The 21,875-nt window shown below is 46.3% G+C and overlaps 1 protein-coding gene across 1 annotated transcript; it reads right to left on the bottom strand.

Annotated features, from left to right (window-relative positions):
• Nucleotides 1-1,940: 1,940 nt before the first annotated feature.
• On the bottom strand, nt 1,941-14,724 carry CD2 (CD2 molecule). The gene is made up of 5 exons (XM_051608802.1): nt 14,631-14,724; nt 11,222-11,518; nt 7,924-8,166; nt 4,463-4,582; nt 1,941-2,459 (listed from the first exon to the last, which is right to left on the bottom strand). The coding sequence occupies exons 1-5, from the start codon at nt 14,689-14,691 to the stop codon at nt 2,248-2,250; spliced, it is 933 nt and encodes a 310-aa protein (XP_051464762.1). The 5' UTR covers nt 14,692-14,724; the 3' UTR covers nt 1,941-2,247.
• Between the last annotated feature and the right edge of the window lie 7,151 nt (nt 14,725-21,875).

Raw genomic sequence — 21,875 nt, 5'->3', positions numbered from 1 at the left:
CAGAGGTATGACAGAAGGTCACCAACCCTCAGCTCTGGGGAAGGAGCATCTCTAAAGCATTCCTGCAGCTCTGATAAGCTCAGGCCAGAGAGAGCACTATTCAGTGTCAGGGGGTCCCAGGAGGAGCCCATCCTGCTTGTCAGGTCCCAGTAACCTTCCCACTCCCCTGAGGAAGACCAGTGCTGCCATAACCATAGAGGAGTCCCAGCTCAGCTGTTTGCTCTGGAGAGGGCACCAATAAAGCTCTGGCCATGCAGGACAGGCAGAGCACATGCTGCCACAGCAGGCAGGCAGGCTCGATGGCTGTGCTCACCCACACCAACCTGTGCCCACCAGCTGCCAGCACTCAAGCAGCAGATGCTACGTCCTGAGGATCTGTGTGAAACCTCCTGCATCCCTGTTTCCATGGCTCAGGGACCAAAATATTTTTCTTGTCTCCTTTGTACCAAAGTGAGATCCTGATACTGAAGTACCAGCACAGGTGTGAATTAAGAGCCTCTCCACCTGCTCTCATCTTTATTCATTCACTACAGGGATAATAGCATTTGTTACAGAATAAGCCACGATATTTTTACCATATGCAACTTTAAATAGTGAAAGCCCTAAAACAAGCTGCAGAAAGCTATGGCGAGAGCAAGTGACACACTCAGGGCTGTGTCCGCTGTTGGTCTTCCAGCAGGGTGACTGACCTCTGGAGGAGGCAGAGATGTCTTTCTCCTTGTCCCAGAAGATAAGGTACCTTGTACCTTGTCCTTGTACCAGAAGATAAAAAGAGTCTCATTTCTAAGGAGAAACAAAGGGCAGCTGTTTTATCTCTCCTGGCACGTCAAGTCTAAGAGGTACTACACGTTCTTCTGCCTAAAGCAACAACATGCTAGCTGGATGTCTCGTGCTCTGTGGCTCTCACAGTTCTCTCCTTCTTCACCTGCACTGCCTCTTACACCACATGGGCCAGTACACACCTTCAGACATTGCTCTCCTCTCTCAGCTCCTCAGCTGTCCCACAGAGATGGTTATGAACATCTCCAAGGACCAGAGGGGCAAGCAGTGTTTGTCCAGTGCATGGAGGATGATGCAGACGCAGTTGTTGCAGTCTAACCTCTCCCTGTGGGAGGGAGATCTCTCAGCATCTCTCTATCATCACCTGGTTCTACATGAGGTGCTTACCAGCAAATCAAGGTACACAGTCCCTCACCATCAGTAGGAGGCCCTGTGATGGAAAGCCATGACAATCCAAACAATGCCACTAGTAATCAGATTCCTTGGCAGTTTGTAACATTTTTTTCATGAGCCAAAGGATACCAGACAAAAAAATTGCCTAGATAGCCAAACAGGCCTATGCTGAGAATAAAGTTTCATTTTACTTGACAGCAAGGAGTCACAGAAAACTGAAGCAGTCCTTGGAGAGGCTGAGTAGCATGTTCCCGGGGCCCTCAGCAGTATAGGGACCTCACAGATGGTTGCCATCTCACAGATGGTTGCCTCATCCATGCTTTGAAACCCCCAATGCTGGAGATCCTCTCCCAGAAATATATTTCAGTGCTTTGTTTGCAAAAAAATAATGTAAGTAAGTAAATAAATCCTGACCTAATTCTCCCTTGCTGCAATTGAAGCCCATAATTTCGTTCTAAACACAGTAGAGAAAGTTAAAAGTTGATTCCTTTCCCACTTTTTTTTTTTCCACACAGTTGCTTCAAGGCTCTCACATCTCCTTTTAGTATTTTTTTTCTCTGCATTAGATGACACGAATTCTTTCAACTTCAGACAAGCATTTAGTTACATATAAATGTTTTTTGATCCAGGAGGTCATGCATCTGATGCTGAAGCCAGAGGGCTGTCCTAATGTGTGGCAGGAGAAAGGAAAGATACAGAACAAAACTCCTGTAAGATCCTTAGGCCTGTGTTGTCTCATTAGAGTTTTAGTTTCTTCTTTATTTAATTCATCCAAAAAGCGTGAAGACAAGAAGTTGCGCTAAAAAGCAAGTGAACCACAGAAAGACACAGGTTTCAAGGCTCAATGCTCCATACTCTGACATGGAGACACTTGAAGAAAAATGGCCATAGGGGTGAATGCCCATCACCTTGACTCTCCTCCACTGGGTCTCTTCATCTCCATTTGATGCTCTCTCTAATTTTCTGCGAAGAAAGCTGCCGTTTCATAGCTGAGCATTATGCAAGGCTGGACAGGAACGGTTCCTGCCTCTTGGAAACTTTCCTTCCCCGCTGAGTGGTTCCCAGAGCAGATGCTCAAGGCCTTTCTCTGGGGTGGGTTGGAGTCCGGGGCTGAGTGCGGGGCCTGGGCCGGGGGGGCAGTGGTTGCTGCTGCTGCACTTGGGGCTGGGGCAGCGGCCGCTGCTGAAGGCGCAGCTGCTTCGGGGTGGGAGTGCTGGGGCGCTGCGGCAGCTCCCGCAACAACATCTCACTCTTCACCTGGCGCACCTGCATCGGTTGCTCCTCCTCTGCAAAGACAGAAGGATCCCACAATCAGGCACATCCTAAGCAGAAGTTGGACAGCCTGGGAAAAGTGCTTGGCCCAAGTAAGAAAAAGCCAAACATTGGTTTGGCTTGCAAGGCCACTGCCACTCTTGGGTGTTCCTGCTGCTCCAGGGAACAACCAAAATCACCTTCACCTGCACATCCCAGGCAAACCTGAAGCTTTTTCCCTTCCTGGCTGAGGTCAAAGTACCTGGAGGCATTTGAGGCAGCTCTTCCCTCTCTGTGTTGGGGGAAGTAACTCTTCCAGGGAGGCCCCAGTGGTCACCAATGGACACCTCCAGTCTGAACTGCCCCATCCTCTTTTGGAAATGGTCCACTGAAGGGAAAGAGAGATGTAACCCCAGGAAGCAATATCAAAGCACCCTGTCCTACCACTGGGCTAGGATTTCCAGGCACCTGGAAGCCAGAGGTCCATTTTGCCAGCATTCATTTCCCCACACACAGAAGTAGTAAATTCATGCCAGCTGAATTTTGATCACTGACTCATCATTTCTGAAATGTTAGTCAGCTTATCTTAGGGATTGTGGGATTTACCTGGGGACACTGAAATGGCTTTAAGCACCCACCAAACTGTTTCAAAGAGACTAGTTAGTCTCTTATACTAGTTCTCATTTCCCCTGACTTCTCTTTTTCTTAATTCTTGCTGAATCCAGACCCAAGAATTGAGGGTATGCTATCACTGCACAGTTGAGGGAGTACTGTTTCCCATTCAAACAAGAACAGACATAATGTAAATAGCCCTCAGATGGCTACCCTCACTCCAGAGTTGCGCTCATGAGCCATGACAAACCTTCTGAGATGACATCCTGTGGCTGCACTGTGGTGAGCTCTCCCAGCAAACAGGTAAAACACTTGCCTGTTCTTCATGGTTGTAACTTTGGGGGCAGCAGGAGGACCATAGCAAGTTACCCACACCCAGGTGTGGTGAGGTTGTGCACCCCTTGGCCAAGGGACTGGTTATGCTCACCCCTTTTGTCAGCCTGGCCACTGACACCTTTGAGGTACCAGCTGAGATTTCCTTCAGGCATTGTCCTCTTTATCTTGACAAAGACTTTTGTGGTGTACAAAGGAGCTTTTACTCCCATTTTGTAACTGACTCACACAAAGTAGCTGTTACTTGAGACCACAGGAAGCCTGACATGGTGTGTGGGGGCAGAACTCAGAAACAAGCCTTTAAACAAGCCTTGCCAGAGTCACCTCACTCCTGCTTTAGCATCCCCTTCCAGGTGGGCCAGACAACTCTTCTTCAGTGGCATCTCAGTATCTTTTATCCACCCAAACTAGCAGCAATGCCCAGACTGTAACTCAGAGCAACCTCTCTGTTAAGACTCAGAGCCCACTCTCAGAAAAGACTCTGGCAGAGTATATCCTATGGTCTTAAAGAGACACAGACTTCGGATAACAGATGAAATCTCTGCCTCCTCTGAAAACCTCAACTCTTTAAAGTGCCTCAGGTTGGAACTCCAGTGTTGATAGGCCCCCAAGACATTGTTTTGGAGAGAGGACAAGTTCTGTGAGATGCCTGATGAAACTCACAGAAAAGCTGAGCCCTTCTTGCCTCTTCCCACAATCTACAGTGTTTCCAAAAGTGACTAATGATTTCAAAGATCCTAGTTTTACACCATATAAAATTAATTAAAAACATCTGCTGATGGGACATGTGATGGCATATTTTAGCCCCACAGATGCTCATGACCAGTGGCCTTGGCCAAACTTTAGAGGAGCAATTATTGCCCATGAATAAACAAAAGAGCTTGAGAACAGTAAGTCTTTGGTTCAAAACATATATCAGAAACCAAGACTGGCAGTGCCAGCCAATCTGAGATTCACCGTATGCCAAATCCAGGTTATTGTGGAGGAACACTCCAAAGCAGAGAGCATGCCCTTGCCCACAGGGCTGCTGTCAGCAGGAAGCTCTAAGATTTTAGGTAGCTGGATAGCAACATAAAGCCGCTTAAACACTTACCATCATCTTGAAGCCTTTCTGCTTTCTTCTTCCTGATACAATAAATAAGCAAAATCACAAAGATGACAAAGAAGATTGCACCTCCTGCTATGCTTAAGATGAGGTAAAGATCCAGCTGGCCTAGTTAAGGGAATGAAAAAGCATGTTAGAGGAAAGAAATAACTTGCACAATGTCCCCTTAGAATTCTGTATTTTCATCCACTGACTGTAAAGGCAGCCCCAGTGAGGGAGCCCACCCTTTGCCTTTTCTCTGTACTCAGCAGAAAGTTGCTGATCTTCATTGTGGAGAATTTTGACTGCTCCCTCATGGATTCTAGTTCTGCAGAAAATTGAAACCAGAGCATTCATGTGTGCCAGCTCATCTTACTCAAATTACCACCAATGTCCTCTTCCTGCTAGCAATAGACCCTTTTAAGGACAACGAGCATCCAGGCAGTGCTCAGTATCTAGCAAAAAATAAACATAAGTACTTCCTACTGAGCTGGAAAACTGAGACTAGCTTGCTTCGTAGTATTTTGTTACTTCCTCTTCAATTTTTGGCTGTACACAAATTTAAAAAATAATGAAACCAAAAGAACGTGACCAAATTTCCCACAGTCTCAAAACGAGAGTTCAGTTTGCCCGGGGAGCCAAAATTTATGTGAGTGTTCCTTATTTTTCCCAGATACGGTTTGCTAGATGCTGGCCTGCCTCCTGCTTGGACTGTCCTGCTGGCACTCAGTGTCCATGCTCAAGCACAGGCACCATGGAACTGGACCCAGCAGAACTGCAGCCACCTTCCTTGGCTTCTTAGAGGAGAAAGCTCCAAAGGGGACAACACCACTGGTACCACCCTTAACATTCACTGGGCATGTACATGGAGGGCAAAGAGTGATGACACCAAAGCTGAGATGCCTACAGTATAAAGGCAACCATCAACCTGGGCTACCTCAGCAATGTTGGACTTCTCACCCATTTTAGCTGCCCATGTTACACAGAGGTGCATTTTGCACTTTTTCATGCCTGTTTCTCCCAGTTGACTGTAAGGTGAACCCAGGCAGACTCTTTGTGTACTTACACTTTTAAGAAAAGTCAGGTGAGCTAAAGCCCATTTGAAGCATGCCTTGCCTGCTGAAGGTCAAAATTCAAGGTGAATCGACTGCAGGACCAGATGTTCATGGAGGGCAGCAGGGTTGGAAGGAGGTTTGACCACGAGCTAAGGGATTTTGAATCTACTATAGAGCTGGCAGAGTCCTGCCACCACATGGAAAGGTTTGAGGGGTTTTTAGTTTGAGCAGGAAGGGCATTGCTACCTAGTGTTAGTGGGTTTTTTAGTGTATGAGAAATGCTTTATTTGTATCTTAAAGATTGGTGTGGCAAGCATTTTATTTCTCAGGTAATGATTTGCAAACAAGAAACTCTCCCACCCCATGAAACAAGTGGATTTGTCAAGGGTGAGAATAAGTGAAATCAAAGTACTCAACTGATGGCTAATGCTTGCCTGCCTCATGCCCTGTAATGGTCAGCTTCAGCCAGCATTTGCTCATTAAGACAATGTATTTGGGCTAATCTGTCCTGTCTTAAATGGACCTCATTCAGCAGCTTGTCTTCATACCTGGTTCCAAAGTCCATGCCACATCCCACTCCTCCACATCCCAGCCCCTTCCAAATGCTAGCACCATTGGGACTGGGCAGCCCATCAGGTCAGGCAGCTCACGCAGCAGAAAACAACTTTTTTTCTGACTATTTTAGGCATCAGGGTGATACCTCAGGAGGTAAGTGTTGTCCAGGAGAGCAGAAGCCACTTTGTCTCTCAGCTCTTTCCCCTTCAGTCATCCTCAGCAGACCTTGGATTGCTTCAGTAAGGTGAAGCAATTCCTTTTTACAACCATGGGCTGACCTACAGATTTGAACTTCCTCTAAATTTTTTATGGCAGAAATAGCTGAAAACTGGAAATACTGAGCCAGCTTTCATGAGCTCCCCACTCTCCACTCACTCCAGCGGGAACCTAGAGCAAGAAAGTGCTTTAAGCCAAGTACTCACAGTTAGGTGGGATGAACCCATGCCCAGCAAATTCAAGGGCTTTTCCCCAGTACTGCACTGGAAATCTGAACTTTCAACTGAAAGCAGCATCCAGTGCCATGCCAGTATGATCTGTCCCTTGTTTTTGCCTTAACTTTCAACACTTTTAAAAGGGAGAATGATGACTTCTTTTGCCCATCTAATAATTTTCGGCATGACTCTGTCCATTTAAAATGAAATTCCGCCAGTTCTTTTGCTGCATCTGCAGTTTAGGAAGATGACACTTCAAGTGAGTAAGAAAATCCATGGTACATTTGATCCATGTTCATCTGAGCCATGCAGCCCCAAAGCTCAGCTAAATTCTCCAGAACCTCCTACCAGATTTCTAGGCCAAACTGGAGAGTCCAAGCAGCTTATTTTTCCCGTCATGCACTCATACAAATCCAGAGTTAGTGGGCAACCACCACCTTCATACGTATGATCATGGAGAGGTGAAATAGAATGTACAACTGATTTTCCCACCATGAAGATGTAAATCAAGAGCAAATCCCCTGAAATCAATGCCATGGTTTCATATATACAGGAGAAGATCCCAAGCCATATTTTCCAAATTAAGCTGTTAATTTATGTTGTGGTACTTTGGGTAGTTTAATAGCACCTTACTTAACCCTTTGGTTTTGGACTGGTTGACTGAAGCTAATCTTTGGAAAGTACTATTAGTTGTAAAGGAATAAAGGAGGATAAAAATGAGGGAGAAAGCAGTTTCTGCCTTTTGCAGACTGCTATGTGTGATGAAAACACCTTCAAGGCCACCTCCCAGCTTTCTTCTTTACTTCATTGGTCTACCACTAGTGATGGTTGACACCACTTGAGTCTGCCAGGATGCTGATACCAAAGAGCCTGTCAGGATACCTCTGGCAACATTTGGAAGAAAAGTCCACAGTGATGGAAGGGAGTGAGAAAATGATGGGATGAGCAATCTCATTCATTTACGCCTCAGCTAGCCTGGTGTTGCTGGCAGGCTACATTTTCCCTCAGGAGACTTCACCTTCAGTTGAAGAAGCACTGCAGTTTGCCCCAGAGGGCCCCCCTGTCACCTCCAGACCTCACTGAGCATAGGGGAAAACACCACTGGCTGCAGAAGAGGAGCATGGCCCACCTCAAAACCCCTTGACCCCAGCTTGGCCTCCCAGCTGTTAGAGCAGGATGCCATACAGATAGAAGTGAAGGAGGATGGAGATGTGACAAGGATGGGGAATGCCAAGCAGAAAGCATGACTCTCATCCCAGCTACTGCAGCAGCAGCAGCTCCCAGTAACTGCAGCAGCAGTAGACTTGCAATAATGGGTACCAGGAACTGTAGATGGTCCTGGCACCTGGACCAGTCCTATAGATACATGCAACTGAGTCAGGCTTTGTGGGTCTGCCCTAGCAGACTCTGGCAAAAATAGATTTTTTACCTGAGCACTTAATTATTTTTTCAGTCGTTTTTTTGCTGACTTGGTTCTGAACAGCACATCTGAACATCCCAGAATACCGCGTGTGCAATTCCAACTTGGTTGCATTCTTTTGGATTTTTTTGGTTTTACCATAAGTGAGTTCTATTATATATATTTCATCGTTAGGCTTCTGCTTCATTTCACACTTGACAGATACAGTTTTATTCATGCATTCAGCACTGAGGATCGGCTGAGGGACAGGCTCTGAAAAAGAAGAGAAGGGACAGGCATGTCTGAGATGGTTTCTCCTCTTGAAAACCTCCATCATTAAGCAGAAGAGGGAATTAGCCCCCAGTAGGTAGTTAGGGAGTAACATCAGCTAATGAGACCAGAGAAGAATTAAGAGCAAATTAGACCTCTACTAAAGAGGTGACATGGCAATAACAAAGAAAACAACACAGAAAACAAAGAAATATTTGGTCAAGCACAGCAGAGCTGCACCACCTTGGCTGGATCACTTTCAGGCTCAACCTGGCTCACAGCCAGCCAACCGGGGAGGCGAGGAGAAAAAGTTGGGTTTTCAGGGGTGGTGGTGGATGGGAGGGACTTGGAGACATAGACCCCTCCAGCTCTGGCCCCAGTGATTTGGTGAAAATGAAGTCAGTTTTGGTCTGCCTGGGCCCATCAGGGAAGAATTCCTCTAAGGCAGGACAAACAGCTGCTTACAGTGCTTTATTTATTTATACATTTACTACCAAAGGCACCCAGCTGGCGCAACAGCCACAGCATGAAAACCCATCAATATAGGAAACAAAACACAAAACAGACACCTCTCAGCTCTCAGTGAGATTGTGACTGAGAAAACTGATTTCCATCTCTTTTTATGTCCTGTAAACAGCTAGCTACATTTCAGTTACAGATTCTCTATTGCTGGTGGCACTGAAAGAGCCAGAAAAGCTGGTGGGGCTTTCCTCAACTAGGGCAACTGGCAAGGACATCAGATGGAAAAAAATAAATTTCTGCCTTTATTAAACCCAAACATGCCACAACCACTTCGAGTTATAGGTGGTGTAAGTTACAGAGAGCATAAATTTTAAAGGCAATAAGGGTTGCTCGTAGCAAATGCAGCTTAGATACATGCTGTGGCACCTGCAGCCACCCTTTCCCTGTTAACCACACTCCTCTTCTGCAAGCTGTAACCTGTAGAATCATCATAGAATCAAAGAATCATTAAGGTTGGAAAAGACCTCTGAGATCATCAAATCCAACCATCAACCTAACACTACCATGACAACTAAACCATGTCCTGAAATGCTACCTCCATGTGTTTTTTGAGCACCTCCAGGGGTGGTGACTACACCAGTTCCCTGGGCAGCCTGTTCCAATGCCCAACCACTCTCTCAGTAAATCATTTTTTCCTAATATCCAGTGTAAATCTCCCCTTGTGCAACTTGGGCCCATTTCCTCTCATTCACCTCACTACAGCCTCCTCTTCTCTAGACTAAGCAACCCCAGTTCCCTCAGACACTCCTTGTAAGACTTTTGCTCCAGACCATTCACCAGCTTGTTTGCCCTTCTCTGGGACATGCTACAGCATCTCAATGTCCTTCTTGTAGTGGGGAGCCCAAAACTGAACACACTATTTGAGGTGAGGCCTCATGAGTGCCAAGTACAGGGGACCACCTCCCTACTCCTGCTGGTCACACTATTCCTGTTGCAGGCCAGGATGCTGTTGGCCTACTTGGCCACCTGGGCACACTGCTGGCTCCTATTCAGCTGGCTGACCACTCACAGATGCTTCTCTGCTGGTCAGCTTTCCAGCCACTATCGTTCAGGGAAACACCCCAAGTGTTCAAGAGTCCAGGTCTTGGTGATGGATTCGTGTGACAATATAATCTAAACTACTTTTTTGTTTTGTTTTGTTTTTTAAATAACTGTTTGTCCAGCCCTAGTAATAGAGTGTAATCTGGCTGACAAATTACTCCAGCACCCAACAGGTACTAAAGAACTTTCCTTCCAAAACAGCTACCAGAGCTAAGGCACCCTCTCTGCTGCACAGTAGACAAAATGATGCAGCACATAGCTGGGTTGGAAACTTAACCTGAAATTGAACCCAGGACACCCTAATAACAGCTCAGTGGCTTATAGTATGAGTAAGTAGCACCAGGCCCTGATGTCTTAATGCATTTATGGACAGTTTGCAATAATAATTCCTGAAGTAGTGAGGCACCCTTACTGCTCAGCAGCCCATTAGCTAAGGGGCTTCCCACTGTGCAGAAACCCTGCTAAAACCATGCCAGCTGTCATTGCTGCCTCATCAAGGCATCATTTCTGTAGTGCCAGCTGGTGCCTTCATACTCAGGAGGCTGCTAGAGGTCATGTAGGGCACCATGTGCCCTACAGCTTAGAGCTCTGGAGAGGTGGCAACAGCCATAAAGGAGCAGAATAGACACCCCCACCTTCCCTACTCAGCCCAAAAGCTTTGGACTGCTACAGGTCTGATCTCTCAGGACAAGACACAGCACAGGAATGGAGGCTGCCTTCATGCTTTGAACCCATGCAGCTGAAATCCTTATGTACATGCTTTGAACAGCACAATCTCCATATCTGTTGTGTTATGTTATGCAAGGATAGGGTGAAGGAGTCTTCCATGCAAATTTAACTCCTGCTGTTTTGTATCTCAAGGGATGTGACTCCTGGCATGGCCTAAACACAGACATTTAGTGCCATCTGGGCTCCTGAGCTCTCCTCAGGAGGTCATCAGATGCAATACAAGGTGCTCACCTTGCTGGAGCAGTAGCTAGAGACAAAAAGTCATAACTTGGTGCCCATAAAATGACATCAGAAGTGCCAGAAGTGCATCAGCCACAGGCAAACCTTACATAGGTTGCTGCACTCCCACAAGAGGTTTCTAGAAGTAGGGTGCTGCTGGGAGCACAGCCCCACTTGCACGCTGCCGACCCAGCTCAGTGTCCAAGGGGTCCCACTACCAGCTATGGTGCTGCAGTAGGGCCATCTGCACTCACTCTGCTGCCAGCACAGGTGTGCTCATGGCTGCTTGCTTGGGCACACATAGAAACATGGTGGGTGGTAAAAGGGGGAGCAAGGAAGAAGCAGAGGACCAGAGGACATCATCAGGAGCAAGAGAACAGAGAAGAGCAGCAGACTGCTATCTGTGGTATGAGGAAAGGGGGAGGTCTCACATAAGCTGCCCAAAACAGAAAGGGGGGCCATGTGTAGGAGAGGCTGTAGGAGAAAGAGGGAATACAAAGTCTTATTCAGCTACGCTGGGAATGTATGGGAAGAGCAAAAAACTCACCCTCTACGATGACCACTGTGTAATTTTCTGCCTGCAATGTCCCATCCCGGTTATAAACAAACACAGTGTACTTTCCACTGTCCTCTTTCACCACTGGATCTATTTTCAGAGTCCCATTTACGAATAACTTACACCTGCAGTGGGTCCTGTTCACATAGTACTTCACGTTTTTGTCTTTTATCTGAAGCCACTTTTTCCCGTCTCTCCACCACACTGCATCATATACACTCCCAGCAGCAGCAACACTGAGAAGAGCTGACTCATTCACTGCTCTGTAAATAGTGTTGGTGTTGGAGCCTGTAGAGGGAAGAACAACCAGCCCATCAGTGTGTCTCCAGCAGCCCCCACTGCCGTGCTCTGCAGCCACAGAGGTGAACCCAAAGGTGGTCACTCGCCACCCCCAGCTGAGTTGCCTAAGCCTTTCCATCCTACTGATGCTCTCTTCTTCCCCTGCTCCAAAGTGCCTCTTGATCATTCATTAGAAAAATATCCGTGCCCAATTTAATTCTGAGAGGAAAGGAAGCTAAGAGTCTGGCTTTCAAAAGCTGGATTTATACTCTGGCTGACTTCTTTGGAGTGATTTTGGATGCCAAGATTCACCAATGTCTGTGAATTTAACCCAGAACTTCACCCTTCCTGAAAATAAGGGCATAGAATCATGGAATCATGGAACAGTTTAGATTGGAAGGGACCTTGAAGATCATGTAGTTCTACCCCCACTTGCAGATCACTTGGGTGTGTTTTGCGCGTGGCATGGGCTGGTACCCAGAGTGCCCACCTCTGCAGAGAGCAAGAACACAAACTAGTGGTAGCCCTGAACAGTAGGATCAGTTCAGAAATAACAGTGATGGCAATAGTAATAATAATAGTGGCTCATGTTAAGCAGTGAGTGAGTGTAAGGCAGTGAACTGGAGGTTAGACCCAGTGCTGCCAGCTTGCAGTGCCCCCTCCTCACCCATCACAGAATCACAGAATTGTCGGAGTTGGAAGGGACGTCTAGAGTTCACCTAGTGCAACCCTCCCACTACAGCAGGATTGCCCAGAGCCCATTACACAGGACCGCATCTAGGCAGGGTTTTTAATGTGTCCAGAGGAGGGGGCTCCATAACCTCTCTGCCCTCATCCCAGGCACCCTGCCCCACTGGAATACATCCAATTGACTTTTCTAGCAGAGGATCACAGTGGGGCAAGTAGGGTGGGGAGAAACAAAGAGCTAACCACATCCTGTGAACTGATGGGCACTAGAAACACTAGGAGATAAGCAAAGGCCAAAAAACCTTTTCTCTTTGCAGGTCTCCTTTGACAACAGGTCCCCTCTCCAGAACAGGTGAGAGTAGGTGCTTCCCAAAGGTGCTATCAGGACCAGGCAGCACTTAGTGTGTGGCTGTTGAAGGCAATATTTGGTAAAGCCAAGACGGATAAACAGCAACCATGTTACTACCACGGGAGATGATACACCCTTCGGGCTGTCCTTGCCGATCCAGGATGCTTCACAGCCTTTGCAAGACCCATCTCCAGTACACTGGGACTTTGGAGTGCAAAGTGACTCAGGCGGCCACTTCGAGTTACTGTCTGCACTCCTGTGACAGGTGGAAAATTGGGAGGAGGTAGAAGGTGCTCACAAGTGTGAGGTGGGACAAGCTCACTGATAACTGACTGGGTACTCATTTCTTTTGTCATTTTCTTCGGTTAATTCCTCTTCAATTTACAGGATAAAGCTGATTGGCAGGAGGGGATTTCTTTTCACATCAGCAGGTAGAGCTGATTCTGCACTAATTTTATATATTTTAATCACTTTTTCCCCACAGAGAGAAAACCTATGTTTACACATATTTTTATTACAGTCTTTCATTCCTGGTATCCAGGACAATTATAAACCATATCACAGAAGGGACACTCAAATCCAGTTGCTATTTCATGAAACTAACGATATTAGAGACAATCAAAGAACTCAAACAGTGCCTGTGCAACAAGAAAATTAATACTGAAGGGCTTTCAGCAATTCAGCCCCAGTCTGAGGAGAGGCTGTTATTTCACCATTTCATTTCTTAAAAGGTATTTGACATACCTAATGAAATATTCTGAAAACGTGCTATCAACCAAACTGGTTTGGAAGCAGCTATCCTCCACACAGATGACACTACAGATTATACCCAAAATATTTGAATTCTAATACTTCTTTCTGCTCAGTCACAGACAGGTATTTAGAGCCAGTATTAGGGTTTCTTTCCATAACAGATACTATAATTGGTTTTTGTCTTTCCAGAAGTAAAGATAAAAATAAATCTAAGTTTTCAAGGACAATTCAATGGCATCTCTACAGACAGACCACATAGACACATCTCTAGGTGTTTATCTGATCTCCACGGTCTTGCTAACGGAAAGCTATCCCACACATATGATACTAAAAATCTGTAAACAGCTTTTCTGCTGATGCCAACTGAAATGTGCTCCAAGGGGCGAAAATAAATGAATTGTCAGAATATCGTTTCAGTTAATAATTGACACCAAGAATAGAGCTCACTTGCAGTCACAAGAAAGAGTTAAAAGGAAAAGGACCCACAGTAACCTTAGAGAAGTAAGGAAGCCTTTGAAACAAGTTTTCCATTCGAGGGAATAATCTTCATTTCTGCTGGGGAAGATGTTTTATGTATCACATACCAAAAAAATTTAATTCCTTATTTATCTATTAATTTTGTTCTGGAGGAAAAGAAAAGCATTAAACAGCCATACATACAATCTGTAGGGGAATGAACAGAGAAAAAAAAACCAACAAACTATGCATGATTGTATTGTCTCCATTTCTTATAACCTTCTCTAATCTATGAGTTAACACCTTAATTAAGATTTTAGATTAATATTTTAAAAAGTAATGAGAACAACAATACTCAAAATATAAAAGATGTATGTATTTCCTTGCTGTTTTCATGTCCCAGACTTCTTCAACTCCACTGAAGACACTGAGATATATCACTCTTTCTGTTAATATTTATGGAAGAATGTAATTTGCACTTTGAAAAGATTTGCTCATCTTTGATAAGAAAAGGAAATTACACGCGATAATGCACCATGAACTGGATCTCTAATGTAGTACAAGCTGCCTCGAGGGCAGAGAGAAAACTCCATGCTGACATTTTTCATTATACATGTGTCAAATTAAGGCTCATTAACTTTAAACCAAAACTGTTTACAGATTATTGTTATTATAACTGGAATAGGAAACTCAGCTCCTGCCCTCCCTCTGGCTGAAAATTAAACCAAATGCATTGCAATAACCCAAAGGTCTCGACTCATTGGGAAAGTGGAACTAGTTTCTTATAAGTAACACCCCACCAAATTGTAGATTTTTTTTAAACGCAGTTTTAACAGTGCTAGCCCAAAAGATGAAAAAATGGTAAGAAAAACTCACAGTTTATGCCGGAAAATAAAAGCAGCAAGCACTTGATTAGGAAAATCCTCCTAAAGTTCATTTTCAGGGGAAAAAATACGCAGTGTTGCCTCGTTTAATGATAGCTCCTGGCAGGTGAAAGGGTTTTCTGCTGCCAGCAAGTGGTTGTGGGACGTGTTGGTGCAGCCCTCCTGTCCTCCTCCCCTCCTCCCAGCCCTCACCCTGGCACTTCTCGTTTCTAGCACAGGCATCAAAACCAAGGGCCTCTCAGCAGGGTGTTCTATCAGGATGGAGGCAAAGTGCAGTGATAAGGAAAACACAGACTAAAATGCAGGAATGGCCCCATGATGTGTCTACCCAGATGGAGGGCTAGCCAGGGCTCTGGTCCTTCTCAGTGTTCACCCAAAAAGTTCAACTACAGATCTGCATGCCATCATCCTAGTGGGAAGGACATGGTTTTTGGGGGTGGGAATGGGAATCCTCCTGCCTCCCACAGCCTCAGCAGCAGCAAGGAGACAGCAAGCCCTGGACCCCCAGCAAGGAGCAGATAGCCAGTGGCTGTTGGACAACCTGTAGGAAGGAGACATGCTTCCCTTGGAAACCATCAGAATCAGCTTTGCATTGACATCTTATCTATGAGGGGCTGGGCAGTGCCACACAAAGGTGTCCTGCAGGCACAGCTGGCTGTTTGAGCAAGCTGTAAGAGAGGGATGAGCTTGAAAGGGGATGAAAACACTGCCTTGGGTGTAGCCAGGAACCAACCTTGAAGCTGGTCGGTGTTGGATAGATGGTGAAGAGACATGGAAGTTAGATCCAAAAACATGTTGAGAAGCTAATAAAATCTTTATTCCTGTTTCCAATATGAAACAGATGGGGTGGTGAGGATTTTGAATCATATTATCTCCAGCACAATCCCTCTGCTACAGTGCCCGCTGAAATCTTCCAGCTTTTTATCATAGATGGAGGCAGAGAAAGAAGACAGAAGCTGTGGCACAGATGTACAACATTAGAGAAATCTTTCTTGTTCTTTCATGTTATTCTTCTTCCTTGAAGTTATAGTAAGGTCTTGTAAGACATCTCCCCTCTTCAGCTTCGTCAGCTTCTAACCAGTACTAACACTGGTAAAAATTATCCCTTTTTGCACAGAAGGAGAAAAAGTTACCTGAGGTAAAATTAACTAAGATCACAGCATTGTTGCTTTTGCACATTGCAGGAAAACCTAGCTTTTCTTCCTTCTTTTTGTTATGGTTTCCTTACAGACCAACCAAGGGAGGCACATGTACAAAAGGAGAAAGGAAGCAAGAGCAGCGAGATGACATTTATGTGCATGATCTACCCTCTGTGGAGAAAAACAAGCCGAGGGCAGCGGCTGCCATGCCCAGGCATCTCCCCAGCCAAGCAGAGTGTGCCAGCTGTGAAAGCCCTGGGGGGCTGTGGGGACCTCTCTCCTTGGCCACGCTGGCAGGAACATGCAAGGTCTGCACACTTGGACACATCTGCTTCCAGCCTGAGAGCATGCTGGGGTTTGGGCAAAGGCAGCGACCCCAATCTCACCTGATTGGCTGGGATTTTTTACTGGCTCCATAAAGCAGGGTGGAGGAAGGCCACTGACATGCTGAAGCCACTGCTCACGTTCTGCTCAACCTTGTCTCACTCCTTCGTCAAGACAGCATCCCTCAAAGCCACTGCCTGCTTCCAACATACCCCTGTGCTTTGCCTGCTTGCCATAATGGCCTTCGTGACCAAGGCCGCTACTTCCATTTAATCAAGTCGATCATGCCCAGATGCCTGCACTCTTGTAAAGGCACAGCTGAAATGACTCAGACTGGAAGCCCCTATGCTCCAGCAGACCAGTTATAGCACATCAAACGTGGCATCCTTTTTCCTGTTAGAGCAACAGGTAGACAGACAGAAGCAAGAAACCACTCCTAAGGGTTATAAAATGTCTGTTCAAGAACTAGCTTGCTGTGAGTAGTGAAGAGGCACTCAGGAGAGGTGGTGAGGGCTCAATAGCTAATGTCCACCATGCATCACAACAGTGACAGCAGGCCTTGGTATTTCTGAGTCCCTGGAGGTGTGTGCACAAAATAAACTTGCTTAGACATTTTGTACAACAAAAGAACAGCCAAGCCAGCAAAGGGGCACAACACCCACCTGCAGCAAGGATTCCCCATGAGATCCTGGCATGTACATGGTCCGTTCCACCAAACAGCCACTTTTCTAATCAGCATCAGAAACCTCCTGCACCATCAGACCCAGCTGGACAAGGAGAAAGCAGCCCATGTCTCTAACCTCAGCCTTCTTGCCAGATGAGCAGTGGGAAAATAGCAATATCCTTGTAGCTTTACCCTCCCTCTGTTGAGGAGAAGACATTGTTGTGCTGCACTCCTGACTGGGCTTCAATTCCCATTTTAGGAGAAGGAAGTGATTTTCTGGATGTTACAGTGAGGGAAGCACTCTAAGTCCCTGAAGTGATGTCTCCAGTTCCCTCCAAAGAAAGCCCCAAGGGAAGGCATTAAGGAGAAGGTGTCTGAAGGTACATCTGGAAAGCACAGCAGCTTTGGGCTGCTACCACAGAGGAGCTCTGAAGGCCAGCAAGTCCTGAGAAAGGCCACAGCTGAGCAGCCCCCTGCTCCAACTGGTGATGCCCCCCAGGGAGTGGGGCAGGCTATTGCTCACAGCTGTGTGCTGCCACAGCCCAAACACCATCCCAAGTTGTGCAGGGCAGAACAAGGTGAGGTCTGCAGATAATCAGGTCCTCATGCTCTTTTGCTCGCTGCAGACACCCTCTCTCCCACCCCATCACACAGGAAGTAACAGTGCTGGGCCAAACACAAACCAGCTAGAAAACCAGGGCACCAACAGAAAAGGAGATATCTCCTAGTATGGTGGTGCTGGACCTGTCTTCAGTTAGGCCTGTCAGCCCGTGGCTGAGGGTGTTTGACCTCTGGTTAGCCCACATCTCCCCATCTTCTGACCCATAGTAGAGCAGAGGACCAAGTGCAGCTGTGACAATGGAGTGTTTCTTTGCAGACACTGAGGTATTGTTTCCACTGCAAAAGCCACAAACTGCTGTAGTCATATACATCTGCTTTTGTTGCTTAATCTCTCTTTTACTCTTCTTTGTAAGACTCTAAGCAGTTTCCTCATGGGGAATTTAAGTGTCATACTTACATTTCCATGTAAAGGTGACAGACTCCCACACATCTGAAGATAACAGCTCAAGAGACAAAATATAGCTGTTCCCAGCTCTAAATCCTCATCTTAGTAATGAGCCAATAAACATACATGCCTGAGGGTTATTTAAAAAAAAAAACACAACACCAAAAAACAACAATGGTGTTATTAGATCTATTAGAACAGGAAGTGTACGAATACACTTAGTGTGTTCTTCTCAGGAAAGTCAGATTGCAATAAACCAGTGTGGATTTGTAAAGCATTTGCTAATTTGCACCATTTCCTCTCATAAGAAACCTAGGTCATAATAAATGGCCTTTTTATGGGATACTCTTCCCTGAAAGAAGAGCCAGGCACCCTGCACTCACCATCACCTGAGACCCTCACCATGAAAAATAAGAAGAGTATTGCAAATTCATACCTCTAAATTTCTTACAAAGATGGGCCTTTGGTGAGACACAGTCTGTGAGGAGAAGAGGGAATGTGATCTTGATTGGTACACTAGGTGGGTAATACCATGTGGAGGGGAAGCTTTTGATAAGGTTAACCTTAGTCTTGGCAGCTCTCTAGGGTTTGCACTCTCACTTGCAAGACTAACAGCTGGGCTCTATCTGGGTTGCCCTGGAGGACAGCTGAGGGTGTCACGACAGCACAGTCCCTTCCCATGCACTGTAACTTTTTGCGGGATGTGGGGAAATTGTGGGCAGCAGATGGAGTGGGGAAGAAGGAAAGTCAGACCTGGCACAGGGCATTGCTCCTGCTCTGTGAAATGCCAAGGAAGTGCTGGGTTCCACAGAGAGTTTCAGCATTTGGCTGAGAAGGCCACATACCACCTCCTCCTCACTTCTGCCTCACGCAGAGCCAAGAAAGGAAGATGTCCAGGTTGAATGAAGTAGTGCAAATGTGTAGATAGTGAACTCAAGGCCAAGAGTTTGCCAGGGATATTGACTCCATGCCTTGGAGCTTGTTATATGCCAACTGAGAGCACTGCTTTGCTTCTACACAGCACTGTTCCATAAACAGTGCCATGCTCTATCAGCATTGAAACTGCTGTCTGCAGGAACTGGAAGCTTTCAAACTGTGACTCATGCAGAATAGTCCTCAGCCAATTACTTGAAGGCAAACTGTTTCCTTGTGATGTCCATAATACTACACAGTCAGCCCCGAGGCTTCTTTCTCTCAGACTCGTTTTCTTCTTTTCCACCTGTAAGCAGGTGTCAACAGGCAAACCTCACAAAAGACACACAGCTTAAGTCTGTTCTGGAGGAGTGTAACCTCCTTAGGCAGAGCAGTCTGACAATCTGTGGTTTACAACAATGGCCAAGGCTAGAGCAGATGTCAGCATCATATCAGACGGTTACTCTTGCAGGCAGTATATTATCTTGTCTTGCTTGTTGGATACTGATTTCCATTATCTATAATGATGCTAGGTTTAGAATCTAACTGTCAGCATCTTATTCCAGTAATTTCAGTGACATGACTACTATTGCAAAACATGTTGTGGTCCAAGCAAAAGTTTCCTGGCATGATGCACTCAACCTGTCTAGCACAAGAAGCCAGGGAGATGAACAGAGCAGCCACTTCCAGTCATAGCAGTGATAAACACACAAAGATGGGCATTTATTGCAATATGCCCCTTCATCACCAGAGAGGTGATGGACTAGCTACCCAAGGAAGGTGTTAGAAGAACAGCTGTTCTTAGAAATATATCCAGGAAAGACAGCTTGTTACTACCATCAAAGTAATCTTTCTGTCTAGATTTGACACTTACCAGAAATCATCAGCTTAACAAATGCATGAATAACTGACATCTTGTACCATGTTTTATTCTATTATACTATTATAACTCCAGAGAGGAGTGAGAAGCACTCCGAAACTGGTAGGTGGGAGAATGAGAAGTGATCCAAAAAACTAAGCACAAACAACTGGGTAATACGTTTCAGTACTAAAGGCATTTATTCCTAGGAGGGGCCCTGAATGCCCTTTATACAGCTCCCACACACAAAGGAAGGTCTCAATTTCAAATGCAAGCCATCAGCACAATTCTCTTGATAAGCTGCAGCATCCTAGTAAGGATTTGTCCTACCAGTGCAGTCCCTGGCATGCATGTATGCATAAAATGCCACTTCTCCTAGAAGACCTTGGATAAGACTCTCTGAAGAGTCACTGTGGATCCCAAAACTGCTATCACCTGTGACTGCAATTTACTTATTAGGTCATGGACCTATGATAGCAAACAAAAGCCCATTATGTGGCCCTATACATACACATAATAAGGAGGTTTGGCCCTTATCACCGGGAAATCAAGAGGTAAGCTTCACAGAAATATCCGAGTGACCTGTCAGCAGAGACTTGTGGCTGCACACTGAAGCAAGAAAGAGATGGTTCTGGTGTCTTTCATATCCCATGTACAGATGCTCTTTGCACCATGTATGTGGTCCTAAGGTCCAGTGCAGCATAGAAGCCTTTTTATTGCTCACTGTGAATCCCAACTTAAGAACTCAGTTTCCTCTGCTTCTTCTCTTGTGCCACAAGTTTCCCATGCCCCATGAACCTGTATGTGGCCTCTCTGGTGTCTCTTTCCATACATACAGCCACTTCAGTGCACCGACTCCTCTAGTGCTGCCAGCTAGCAAGCTGTGGCAACAGCACGTGAGGCAGAAAACAGGACCTGAGACCTTTGCTATGGCAAGACAGTGAGGTTTTGTCCAGTTGGTACAGCAGGACTTCCTGCTCCCCCTGGCAGCCCTGAGCAAGCACAGATGGCACACCAGGACCAGACCCCGGTCTGGCCAGACCAGAGAGCACCCTCCTCACCTAGGTGACCTAGCCCTACATCTGGGCTGCAAAGCGACATCAGACCCAGATCCTCAGCATGGGGGGAGAACAGGGCAGCAGGCGGAGCTCCCCCCATCCTGATCAGCTCAGCCCTGCTGCCCATGGGTGGCACTTGCACAGGAAATGCCGGGAGGCTGCACATGGGAGCTATGGGAGCCCGAGCAAAGAGCTGCCCTTTTCCACAGCAGGGGAAGGCACAGGCACAAAGCTGCCTGGGTTACTAAACATGTTCAGCACACAGCTGTGCTCCTGTTGTCAGCCAGAGAAGGTAATGACGAAGGAGCTGTGTCACTGCATTTCTGAGAATTTCTGGGGTTTAAGCGTCTGAGCACCAGGGGGCTGGTGGCAAGCTGTGGCTTTTCACAGCATTTCTAGCAAGGCAAGGCATGAGGCCCAACTCCCTCTTTCTCCCTCCGTGAGTCTGACAGAAACCAGCACCTTAACAGGGTAGTGAGGGTAACCAGAGAGGAACCATGTACTGCCACAGGTCTGGTAAATGTCTTTCCTCCCCTCCTGGGCAGTCAGGCATCCTGTGGCAGCCAGGCCCTAGTGCTCTCTGCAGCCCCGACAGACCCTCCACATGCAGCAGCCCATGGGGTGTCCCAGCTCTCGGCCACGCCAATACACAGGCGTGAGATGCTGATGCTCACCAGCAAGGCTTACACCCATTTTACATAGGAGGCCTGTGTGATCACCCCAGTATTACATATCTAAAGGTCTCTGGTTTGGATACTGGAAGAAAATTCTTCACCAAAAGTGTCGTCAAACACTGCAACAGGCTGCCAAGGAAGGTGGTTGAATCACCATCCCTGGAGGTGTTTAAAACACGTCTAGATGTGGTGCTTAGGGACATGGTTTAGTGGTGGACTTGGTAGTGTTGCATTAATGGTTGGACTCAATGATCTGAAAGGTCTTTTCCAACCAGAACAATTATGTGATTCTATGATTACAGACAGGGAAATGAGGCAGAGGAGAATGAAATCATTTGCTAAGGTCAGCCAGCCAGTACAAAGAAGGACAACAAATGGAACCAGATCCTCCTGTGACCCAAAAATCCTGCCCACAAAGCACCTTCCATTCAGAGCACCTATGGCCACGAGCAAAGTCTCAGTGGTCACATTCAGGATGGTGTCACCATTCTTTTCAGCCACCCCCTTTTTTTTTTCCCATCACCAAGGAGCGACCCTTTTGTGGACTACATTTCTCTGATGTCACCTACATGCACTGTTTTCAGCAACTCCATAGAAGTTT

This window comes from Apus apus, chromosome 1 (assembly GCF_020740795.1).
Source record: "Apus apus isolate bApuApu2 chromosome 1, bApuApu2.pri.cur, whole genome shotgun sequence".
Taxonomy (NCBI): domain Eukaryota; kingdom Metazoa; phylum Chordata; class Aves; order Apodiformes; family Apodidae; genus Apus; species Apus apus.
Note: the sequence above shows the minus strand (reverse complement) of the source record. Positions and strands in the feature narration are given on the sequence as shown.

Coding starts and splice junctions, on each gene's coding strand:
- CD2 (XM_051608802.1), bottom strand. CDS start 14,691: ATGAACTTTAGGAGGATTTTCCTAATCAAGTGCTTGCTGCTTTTATTT. Junction 11,519..14,630: donor TTTATTTTCCGGCATAAACT/GTGAGTTTTTCT, acceptor TTCCCTCTACAG/GCTCCAACACCAACACTATT. Junction 8,167..11,221: donor CACAGTGGTCATCGTAGAGG/GTGAGTTTTTTG, acceptor CTTCTTTTTCAG/AGCCTGTCCCTCAGCCGATC.